Here is a 12,611-nt window from a genome sequence, read left to right on the forward strand (position 1 = left end):
TTCGCGGATAAGCTCCTGGGCCCTAGGGGACCTTAACTTGTGAATTTCAGCCCGATCGGACAACGTTAAAGAGGGGCTTGGGTTGACAGGTCGAAACTTTCGGCCAGATTTTCCCCATGAAGAAAAAGTTGGAGGGGGATGAAATTTTGCAGGGTTCTTATTTGGAGCTCGGGCTACGAAATGCATCCCTCCCCATCCGTCTGCGACCACTGGAACCGAAGATCGCTTAACATTGTCGTGTGTCGCCTCTTTATAGAGGCACGAGTGTGCCTCCTTGATGCTTTGAATTTTTTGTTCAACAAATAAATAGAACAAGGCAAAAAGTCACCAGGCTGAATAAACTGCTAAAACATTTTGTTGATAAATAAAAGTTACCAATTTCTTCAAAATGTGAAATATATATAAAAAACAAAGAAGGAAAAAACAAATAATTTTTTAAACTGTTTCTTTTTACTGTCATTTAACATTTTGCACAGATATCTAGTTTTTGAGCCAGATTTTCTAAGCTTGATTTCCAGGTCCTGATTTGTGAAAAGCCTCAACAGATTTGAAAGCATTTTACATTCAATGCATTTTTGTGGCACCGTGAATTGAAATGTGAGTGAAAGAGGATTGAATCTATAAAAAATGAACGAAAAAACGGGTACCTCAGTCCCCAAGAGTAATTTCTGGCTTTTATCCACACTGTATTAAAATGAAATAATGTGTCTGATTTCAAGACTGTAGCCAGGAGTTTTGTTGGGGGGAGGGGTACAGAAAACGGTACCTGTCGGTTATTGGAAACACACCCAAAAATTGAAGTTAGGTTGATCCTAATGAAAAATAACAAAACATCATGATAAGATAATACTTTAGAAGGAAAATTGTGGAAACCTAACCCGACGTAACGTAACCTAACCCCCACCTGCACCCCTACTATGCAAATACATAGCTCAAATTATATGAGTCCAATGTATTGCATCGTCCGTCGCTTGTTTTGTAGCTATGAAACCGGTTTCCTGAGATGTAACCTAAGTGTAATTCTTGAATGTTTCCAATAACCAACAAGTATCCAAAAAGCCATAAAAAACGCATCTAATACTTGTTTATAGCATCTGTATTTTTTTTTGTTTTGCTTACGTATTTACAAGGTGGAAGAAAAATATGGGGAGAGGGCCCCCTAGCCCTCCCCCCTAGATAAGGCCTTGTCTGATGGCAAAAGACACGTTTGTAAGACAACATGCTTCAAACCATCTTTATTTGAAGGTTAATAGTTTGCAAAGTTTCACTTAGCAGAACTCTGAAATAATTATCTATATGACATTTTGAACCTTTCATCCGCCATAAAAAAGAAAAAAATCTTCTGGAAGTATGTTAGCCTTGACCGACCACGTTAATAGCACTAACAGCGACTATTTGTATTGTCACGGTATGGGTACTTATTTTAAATGCTCACAGCAGCTACAAAGGACAAAAAAGTACGTATTTTACATCTACGCATAGGGAGCGTTAGGGGAATTTGTCCCAACATTAATCAGAAAACCACTAGCAAAAAGTATGAGAAACTTTTAAGTCTGCAAATTGGCACTAGTGTCGAAAAGAAAAATAACGAACACCATCTAGCGATTGGCGACTGTGTTGCAACTCAAAACGGTTGCATACTTGTCTCTTAAAGATAGGCCTATAGGAGAGATTATAGAAAGCAACATTCTGGCCACAGTAGGCATACCAGTTTAATGTCAACGAGTCTAATTAACCAGCCAGGATTTAATGGGATAGGTCAAGGCCGTATCCAGGGAGATTATAGGCTTGAATCTCCCTCTCTGAAATTTTTGTCCGACTCGAAAAACGTAAGAAAATGCATGCAAACTAATTTTTGATGCGTTTTTAGTTTTTTGTCAACTGCCAACCCGAACGGAATCTTGAATACGCCCTTGGGCCTGTGATAGAATTGCCTAGACAGGTCTACTCGAAATGAGACTAAGTAGGCAACGTTCGTACCTGCAGCAGCATACACGTTGCAATGCTTCTGTTATTAGTAATGACAATGGCGAGACTAAAGAAAGGCCGAGCGACAACTCGATTTTTTTTTTCGTCCATCGCAGAAATGTCTATAATTTTCGAGAACCAAAATTATTTTTTCTTTTATTCCAGGAGCATATTATTAGTATTCCTAAAATTTGCTTCGGCACCCAGATTTCGTACAAACCGATGGAAAAAACCGATGAAAAAGAGAGTGCAAATGAGATAAATAGAATAGGTAAGCTAGGTTCTCATGGGGAGTCCCATTTCACTTCCGCAGCCGTATTTCCCGTTGCGGGATAAAAAATATCGCGGCGTTTGAAAATTTGTTTCACTTTTATTTCGGTCCGCTTCCATTCATCATCTGGGAATCGAACCCGAGCAATAGAATCAAGCTATAGCTAGGCCCAGACAAAGAGTCACATTCTGTTTTTACACCCTTTTCTCTTCGCCCGATTTAACTTACATTTGCCCACAGGGAAATTGGTGGTTATCCCTCTGCCTCAAAAGGATCTAGAGCCGGTATACGGCGGCATCTACCATACTCAAGCCCTGCAAACAAGTTCACCGACCCTGAATAGCACTGACTAGAACAAGCTAAAGTTGTGCCTTCTTTTCATTTAAACTTGAAAGTTTGTAAAAGCAAAACTTTCTTCACTAGAAAGTGAAAAAATAAAGCAAATCTCGAGCAGTATACAATAAAAAAAAAATTGAATTAAAAGCTGATATTACTCGCGACTACCTGAAATTGTCATCAAACAGTTTGTGGTAACGAACTGTAGCCTGAGTAAGGAGCGACTCGGTTAAATAGTAAACGAGACTCTAAAAAACGGAATTTCGATACCAATAATTATATCAAAAGAATTGGCTTATTATGCTGATTTCTAATATATAAGTTTAATTAAGTTTAGTCAAATTCATTAATAGTTACGAGCCTGAGAAAGTTTGCCTAATTTTCGAAAACAGGGAAAAACACCCCCTTAAAGTTAAAGAATCTAAATGAAAATCACACCATCAGATTCAGCGTATCATAGAATTCTACTGTAGAGGTTTCAAGCTTCTATCTGCAAAAATTTGGAATTTCGTGGTTTATTTGTTTGTTTTTTTTTTTGTTTTTTTTTTGTTTCTTTTTCCCCACGGGTGACCGTGTCGATCCAGTGGCCTTAGGATATCATGAGAGGAATCATTCGAACGGAAGTTAAGATTTCTAGTACCCTCTTTAAGAGACCAAAAAGATTATAGGGCAACTAGGCCCCCTCCCCAGATTCTTTTCACTAAAATCGTTCAATCCAAATTTTGAGATTGCCATTTTGTTCATCGTAGTTGAAGGGCCCAATATAATTATACTTTTTGATACAACAAGACCCTCCGACAGCCCAGGAGAAGGGTCTGTAAGTTATAAAATTTACCCGTTATTTACGCATAGTATTTGTTATTGGAAAGCATGCATACATTTTAGGGTGAGAGGGGGACAAATTATCTACTGGAGACGAATTTTCCACGGGGGAATTGTCCATGTGGAGAGATGTTTCCAAGGAATGAACTTGTCAGGGGTAGTTATTCACTGGGGGAATTTCCAAGAGTTCCTATACAAAATTCTTTTTATATGTTTTGCTCTCTTTTTTCTGTCCCAATATTACGCATGGAGTTGTTAAGGGTAATTGTCCTGGGTAAACTTTCACCGGGATGGCATTGTCTAGAGGATATTTCCGTGGGGAGAGTATTTCTCCGTGGAGGTGGGGTCAGGTTTCCTGAGATTATTTAAAAAACGATCAGAAATTAAATAGAAAAAAGTTTTCCCAACTGAAGTACGGACTAACAGTAAAACTTAAAACGAACAGAAATTAGTAAGTATATCAAGGGGGTTGCCTCCTCCTAAGCCCCTCACTCTATACACTAAAGTTTGAACCTTGTCCCAGTTCTTTAAGAACGACTTCTGAAACACAAGGGTCGTTTAATTAGGACACTAAGAAGCTTTACTAAAAGTACTAAAAAACGTTAGTATAAAGAGTGAGGTGTCAAGGAGGAGGCATCCCCCTTCATATACGTAATAATTTCTGCTCGTTTTAAGTTTTAATGTTTTTCCTTACAGTTAAAAGTTTTTATTTTTTATTTTTATAATAAACAGTTAAATTTTCAAGCACTCGACGTCTTCCACGTACCTAGGGGGAGTGCTTTAAAATCTCATCCCCCAAACCCGGGAATTTTGAGTAATTTTCCTATAATTCCTCATATTTTCGTATAAAATCGGCTATTTTCTAATGTTAGTTACAAGTGTCGAACCAAGGCCGTATCCCGGGGGTCACGGGGTTTGACCCCCCCCCCCCTTAACTTTCGTCCTACTTGATAAACGTAGCAAAATACATTTAAACAAAATTTTGGTGCGTTTTTTTTATTTTTTATAAAACCCCTTCGGTAAAATCTACCCCCCCCTCCAACAAAAATCCTAGATACGTCCTTGTGTCAAATGCTTCCTTATTGCTTTTCACTTATTATCAATTACTCGTTTTTATTTAATGCAAATAAGACTCTTAGTTAAAAATTCAAGAAAATAAAATTCCTGGTTCTAAAGAATTCAGACTTCGATGTTGTGATGCAACTACAGATTAAAGTATAGTTGAACTTGCGTGCTATTTCTGCCATTAAAGGACTTGACGGACAAGTTTAGGATGTCAAATAAGCCCATTTTTATTCTTTCTAAAAAGCATTAAAATAAATTCTTCGATCTGGAAGAATGTTAATCTATATATGTTATCATTTTATAGCTTCTTGTTTAAAACACTTACTTTTTTTTTACAGCTTTTTGTTCTTTAAGAATCATTAAATTTAAAAGAAAACCTAACTCAATAAGATCTAATTTTAAGACTGGTTTTCTTGACACAACTTTCTTTTTTCTTTGAATATTAGTAGGTCATCACATGGCTCGTTTTCAGCATGATTCAGAACAGAGTTTTTTTGGGAGATAGTTTTTTTTGGGCATGACTTTGAAAAAAGTGCCTTCGAAAGAAGTTCTAATAATCCTAAGTAAAAGGCCACAGATTCCTAGGCACAAGGTCCCAAAGGCCACCTCCTTGTGTACCTTCTAGTGCCCTTTTCAAGTGAACAAAAAATTGTGACAGCCATTTTGTTCAGCAGAGTTGAAAGGCTGAATAACTACGCCTTTGCATATATCATGACCCCCCCCCCACAGCCCGTGAAGAAAGATCTTTAAGTTACAAAATTTGTCCATTGTTTACGATAGTATTTGTTATTGGGAAGTATGCATACATTTTTCGGCGGGGGGGGTGCAAATTTTCTTTTGGCGGGGTTTTCTACGGAGATGGTTTTCCATGAGGAGTCCCCGAATTCCTATTGAAAATTCTTCTCGATTCTTGCTTTCCAATTGCCGATTCGACTTCACGCGTGGAGATGTTAAGCATAACTGTCTGGGTTAAATTTTCACCAGGATTTTTCACCAATTATCTAGAGAATAAATCCGTGGGGAAAAGGGATTTATCCGTAGAGGTGTAGCCAGATTTCCTGGCATTACTTAAAAAACGATGAGAAATTAAATTAAAAAACTTTTTTTTTCATCTGAAAGTAACATTAAAAGCAACATTAAAATTCAAAATGAACAGAAATTATTACGTATATGAGGGGGGTTGCTCCTCCTCAACGCCTCGCTCTTTGCGCTAAAGTTTGAATTCTGTCCCAATTCCTTAAGAACGACTCCCGAAACACTGTTCGTTTAATCAAAGAGTTCGTTGTAATGAACGTAAGTAAGGAGCGACCTGGCTCAATAGTAACCAAAACTCTAAAAACAGGAATTTCGATACAAATAGATACATCAAAGGAATTGGATTTTTATGTCAGCATAAGTAGAAAAAAAAATCGAACTTTAGCGTGAAGAGCGGGGTATTTACAAAGGACTGAATCCACTCAAATACGTATTAATTTCTATTTGTGCTAAGTTTTAATGTTGCTCCTTACTTTCAGTCGATAAAACTTGTTTTTTTTTTTTATTTAACTAGAACAACAAGAAGCTTTTTTAAAAGATTTTTTTAAAGGACCGATCCGACTCAATAGTAACTGAAACTCTAAAAAAAAAGGAATTTTGATACAAATAGATACATCAAAAGAGTTGCATTTTTACGTTGATTTTAAATATGTAAGTTTCATCCAGTTTAATCCAATTCATCAAAAGTTAAAGAGCCTGAAAAAATTTGCCTTATTTTCGAAAAAAGGGAAAAACACCCACTAAAAGACATAGAATCTGAATGAAAATCGCACCATAAGATTCAGCGTATCAGAGAACCCTACTTTAGAGGTTTCAAGCTCCTATCTGCGAAAATGTACAATTTTGTATTTTATACCAGAAGAAAGATCACGGATGCATGTTTATTTGTTTTTCTGTTGTTTTTTTTCCCAAGTGTGTTTCGTATCGACCCTGTGGTCCTAAAATGTCATGAGAGAGGTCGTTCGAACGGAAATTAAAAGTTCTAGTGCCCTTTTTAAGTGACCAAATCAATTGGAGGGCAACTAGCCCCCGGCACGCTCATTTTTTCCCGAAATCACTGGTTCAAAATTTTGAGACAATCATTTTGTTCAGTATAGTCGAAAAATCTAATAACTATGTCTTTGCGGACGATTTTACCCCCAACAGTACCCGGGGGAAGGGCTGCAAGTTATGAACTTTGCCCATTGTTTACATATGGTACTGGTTATTGGGAAGTATACAGACGTTTTCAGGGGGTTTTTTTCTGGTGGGGGGTCGGGGGAGAGAGTTGCATGATAAGATCTTTACATGGAGGAATTTTTCATGGGTGAAGAGAATTGTCCATGAAGGGGACGCCGGACTTTAAAGCAAAATTTTAAAAATGATCAGAAATTACCAAAAAAAACAAGTTTTTTCGTCTGAAAATATGGAGCAACATCAAAACTTAAAACGAACAGAAATACATACCTCGCTCTTTATGCTAATTTTTTTGTACTTTCAAAGAGCTATTTATTCTAATTAAACCGCCTTTGTGACTCAGGGGTCATTCTTAAAGAATTGGAAAAGTGAGGTATTGACGAGGGGTCGAACCCCTCATATACGTATTAATTTCTGTTCGTTTTAAGTTTTAAAATTGCTCCTTACTTTCAGTCGAAAAAACAAGTTTTTTGATATTAGAACAATAAGAAGCTTTTTTTTAAAAGTACAATCCCATGAAGGGGGCGCCGGATTTCCCAGCATTATTTAAAGAAAGATCAGAAATTAAATTAAAAAAAAAAACTTGTCTAACTGAAAGTAAGGAGCGAAATTAAAACTTAAAACAAACAGAAATTATTCCGTATATGAAAGGGACTGTACCCTCCTCAACGCCTCGCTCTTTATGCTATAAAGTTTTTATTGTTTTAAAAAGTAAAGTTGTTGCAAAGTGTACCTGGCAAATTATTATTTTATATTAGTTTTTTTTTATTTTTGACTAGGTGGCAACCCCGAAATTGGTTCTTTATCTGCCTACAAGGAGTTTTATTTTCAGGTGTGTATCAGTTTTTTATAGCATTTTTTACGCTGTCGGTTTTATCTATGCGCAGTATTTCTGTAGAAGCTGTGGCAGAGTATACGCAGCCTGACTACAAGGTGGACGACCCTTCCGAGCCAATTTATCGGGGCCGAGCTCTTTTTACAAGATTTCTCATAAACATAAATTTATGCACTAAATCTTAGCTTTAGAGTCAAGTCAGAACCGGTTTTTCAGCACACGGGACACCATTGAAAAAAAAAAAATCAGATCTTCTTAGATACAATTTTGCAAGTTCTAACTGGTAGTGGTTGTGGTCGTTAAATATATGGCCATAAAAGAATATTAAACAGCAGACAGTCATATGTCCAAGTTTGGAAAATGAATCACCTTAAATGTCTACATTAGGCACATGTTCAGAATTAACTCAATGGTGTGATTGCCACATTTTTCTTAAATGGTAAGAATATTTTTACTTATCCAATTCAGTTTCCTGTCCTGAATGTTAGTAACTTAAAGTCAGCGGCAGTTAATGTGAAAAAGTAAATATTTTATTTCAGCCCGAAAGAGGGGAGGGTACTTTTTCTGGGGAAAGAACACTTATTTCAGGCGGTAAATCTATATTACCAGAAAAGCTTTAGGTAAACCTGAAGCATAGGAGAATATTTGAAGGAAGCATCTCCATTACAAAATCGAAAAAAAGAATGCCGTCCCCTACACGTTCGTGAATTGGCACCACTGGTACGTGTCTGGGTACTTACGTATTGTGTTGACCGCACTCAAGAAATGAAGTTAAGTCAGTCATAATGAAATATACCAGGTCCCAAACCTATTCAATCCGGGTTTGCATGCTATCAATACAATATTCAAATAACTAACTTCCAATCAATAAAATAAGTGAGTTCAAATTGTTCCATAATTCTACAAATATAAAACTTGCTATTATCCTCTTTCTATTAAGACATAATATATAATATGTAATAATATATGTTATTAATATTGTGGCCTACTTTCCATAATTCTCTGTTGTAGTTTTCATAATTTTGTTAATAAAGTATTATATTTTCATCATATTTTAGTACATTTCATTATGATAGTCCTAACTTCACTTCTTCGGTGTGGTCGATTTAATACATAAGTACCCGCGCCTGATGCCACATGTCGATAATATTCTGGTTTAAGACTCGAGTTTTTCAATTCATCCTTTCATATTTTTGACGAATTTTTGGGTTAAATTCGGCCATAGTCTACGCAAAAATGATGTCATCAAATAGTCTTTAAATAAACGGGTATAATATCTAATTAAAAGGATTGTGCAGAAACATTTAAGCAATTTTTTTCAAAATGTGCGAGAAATAAACTTGACATTGTACCAAATAACACCGCTCAGACTTCAGAGTCTGACTTTAATAACGTAACATTCTTATGTTTTTAATGCCAAAAGGTCGTATCGGGTGGGGGTATTAGGGAGTTTGAACTCCCCCCTCCCCAAATGTTTGTCTGACGGATGAAAACGTAACAGAAATGCATATAAATAAATAGTTGTTGTTTTTTAAAGTTTTTGTTACCCCCCCCCCATCGAAAAAATAGCCCTCCCGAATATGGCCCTGGCCAACATGATCGCTTAATATGATTTTGAAAAAAATAACGTCAAAAAATGATACAAGTTATTGTTTCAAAAACCTTTTTAATGTTTCTACGCACTGTCCAATCCAAGCATAATCTATCATCGAAGTCAACTTCAATATCGTATGCATATACGGTCAGTCAATTATTTAACATTTTCATTAAAGTTTTACATTTTTACATATGACAAACTAATTCCTGAAAGAGCATTTAAAAATAATGAATGATTGATGAAAGTAATGAAATTAGATGAGTTAGGTTGTACGCGGGGAATGTTAAGTCCATCATACACGAGATGTGTCGACAGGCTATCTGTCAAATTTGACACTGTTTCTCGAATTTCCATATGGAGTTGGTAATCAAGTATTCAATTTCTTGAAAATGCCCGCATAGCCATTCTAAATTGGTACACAAGGTTCAGATTTTTTTTTCGTTTTTTTTTCTAAATCATCTATATAGCAAAGGCACACCTCCCTCCCTAGGATTAGCACCCTAAGGATAATTCTGGAGGGTTTCCAACTATGACCAGCCCTATGACCCCCACCTCATCCAAAACAGCTATTTTTTTTTTTAATTTCTCAAGTTTTCCATGTGATTTTTTTTTTTTGGGGGGGGGTGAATATCTTAAATATGTTAGTGTGTCGTTGCAAGCGATAATACATAAATTTGAAATATTAAAGAAGGGGACATTATTTCACGAATAAAAGAAACAAAAGACAGCAAGATATGTGCTATAGCGACATTCACCAATATTCATAATTTGAAAAGCTATTTTCAAACATTCCTGGTGTTTCAAAAAAAGTAGAGACAAAGTGTTCTCTAACCAGGGCCGGTATTCGCCAGAGCAGCGAATAAAAACTAGGGACGGTGTCAGCCTGAGCTAATCTCGGACCTTAGGGCAGGAAGTGCGCATGTTTAGGGCCTAAGGGGCCCCTCGCCCCTAAATATTATATTTCTCCAAACTTCCGGCATTTCTTATCGGAATTATAAAATAATATTTGTCTTTTTTCTTCATTGCCCTGCAAAAAAAAAACGTACGTGCCTCCCAAGAGAGTCATTTCTTTGGCCTTCAGTTATAAATCAACTGCATTTTCATTCATCATCGAATTCGAGCGTTATTTCGACATGGAAAGCAGTCTAAATTAAGTAAAGATGTTTATCCAAATATGAAAAACTAGTGAGATTTTATGGAGGCTCCTGTATTCATATTGATATTTTAGAACCCTCGAATCAATAATTGTTTCTAGGGATGCATTAATTCAGTGAAAAGAAATAATTATTAGGCTGATTATAAATACTTGGTACAATTTTAGATAATTGAAGAAATACCTTGAAAAGGGATTTTATTTTCACGAACAGAAACCCTGAAATTCAGCATGTCAGAGAGCCTTGGAACAGAGGTTTAAAGCTACCAACAAGACGAAACTTGCTATTATTTCTGAAAATGTTGATCATAAATGAATGTTTATTTTTTCTTTTTTTTTAGAGGTTATTATACCAAACTAAAGCTTACTGATTCTCGAAAGAGAGCTCGTTCACAGGGAAATTTAAAGCTTAGTGTCCTTTTTAAGATATGGTCAGGATATTTTAAAATCCTTTAAATTTAAAGATTAAACTTAATCTTTAAATTTAAAATTTGAATTAAGATCCTTTAAATTTAAAATTAAATTTAACATCAAGATCCTAAGAAATTTAAAGCTTAGTGTCCTTTTTAAGATATGGTCAGGATATTTTAAGATCCTTTAAATTTAAAGATTAAATTTAATCTTTAAATTTAAAATTTAAATTAAGATCCTTTAAATTTAAAATTAAATTTAATTTTAAGATCCTAAGAAATTTAAAGCTTAGTGTCCTTTTTAAGATATGGTCAGGATATTTTAAGATCCTTTAAATTTAAAGATTAAATTTAATCTTTAAATTTAAAATTTAAATTAAGATCCTTTAAATTTAAAATTAAATTTAATTTTAAGATCCTAAGAAATTTAAAGCTTAGTGTCCTTTTTAAGATATGGTCAGGATATTTTAAGATCCTTTAAATTTAAAGATTAAACTTAATCTTTAAATTTAAAATTTAAATTAAGATCCTTTAAATTTAAAATTAAATTTAATTTTAAGATCCTAAGAAATTTAAAGCTTAGTGTCCTTTTTAAGATATGGTCAGGATATTTTAAGATCCTTTAAATTTAAAGATTAAATTTAATCTTTAAATTTAAAATTTAAATTAAGATCCTTTAAATTTAAAATTAAATTTAACATCAAGATCCTAAGAAATTTAAAGCTTAGTGTCCTTTTTAAGATATGGTCAGGATACTTTAAGATCCTTTAAATTTAAAGATTAAACTTAATCTTTAAATTTAAAATTTAAATTAAGATCCTTTAAATTTAAAATTAAATTTAATTTTAAGATCCTAAGAAATTTAAAGCTTAGTGTCCTTTTTAAGATATGGTCAGGATATTTTAAGATCCTTTAAATTTAAAGATTAAATTTAATCTTTAAATTTAAAATTTAAATTAAGATCCTTTAAATTTAAAATTAAATTTAACATCAAGATCCTAAGAAATTTAAAGCTTAGTGTCCTTTTTAAGATATGGTCAGGATATTTTAAGATCCTTTAAATTTAAAGATTAAACTTAATCTTTAAATTTAAAATTTAAATTAAGATCCTTTAAATTTAAAATTAAATTTAATTTTAAGATCCTAAGAAATTTAAAGCTTAGTGTCCTTTTTAAGATATGGTCAAGATATTTTAAGATCCTTTAAATTTAAAGATTAAATTTAATCTATAAATTCAAAATTTAAATTAAGATCCTTTAAATTTAAAATTAAATTTAATTTTAAGATCCTAAGAAATTTAAAGCTTAATGTCCTTTTTAAGATATGGTCAGGATATTTTAAGATCCTTATTAGTGTTCCTTTTTAAGATATGGCCCTTCACAAATGGCATCGCTGAAGAAAAAAATAGTCGAAAAGAAATAGGGTTTACCAATCTTTCAAGAAGATCAAGGTCATCAATAGCATCAAAATTTTTCCTTTCACCTTGAGTCTTCGACCCATCTTGTCGTTTTACCTCTTTTTTCATACTTTCGTCACGAGATGACCTTCTCGAATTGTCTTTCGATTTTGACTTTCGGTTTGGGTCGTCAGCTTTTGGAGTGGATTCTCTTGAGCGGCCAGGGGAAAGTATTTCCCCAGAATGACGTTGCGTGTTATATAACTGGAATAAAAATATGGTGAGAAGGTAGCAAGATTAGCAAAACATCCTTGCATATAAGTGAGAGAGATTCTACTCCAAGGATTGAACAAAGAGGATCAGAAAAATTAAGCGATAACACACTAAAACCTTTTGACAATTTAGATTTGGTGTATTAACACATTTTTTAAAGTATTGGACCCAAGGATGTACACGGGAAATTTTCCCAAAGGAGGAGAGAGAATGGAAAAAGTTCTTATTGCCAAAAAACTATAACAACAAATTAGATATTTAAAAAAATTGCCGT

At 34.2% G+C, this 12,611-nt stretch overlaps 1 protein-coding gene across 1 annotated transcript in view; it reads right to left on the reverse strand.

The window, feature by feature from the left end:
- LOC136026057 (uncharacterized) overlaps window positions 1–12,611 on the reverse strand; it is a gene marked incomplete at its 3' end in the record, with an annotated part of 84,035 nt that overhangs the window by 19,372 nt on the left and 52,052 nt on the right. The window contains 1 exon segment of the mRNA XM_065702240.1: window positions 12,098–12,328. Coding sequence (XP_065558312.1) covers window positions 12,098–12,328 — 231 coding nt within the window.

The sequence above is a fragment of the Artemia franciscana genome, chromosome 4 (genome assembly GCF_032884065.1).
Source record: "Artemia franciscana chromosome 4, ASM3288406v1, whole genome shotgun sequence".
Classification (NCBI taxonomy): Eukaryota; Metazoa; Arthropoda; class Branchiopoda; order Anostraca; family Artemiidae; genus Artemia; species Artemia franciscana.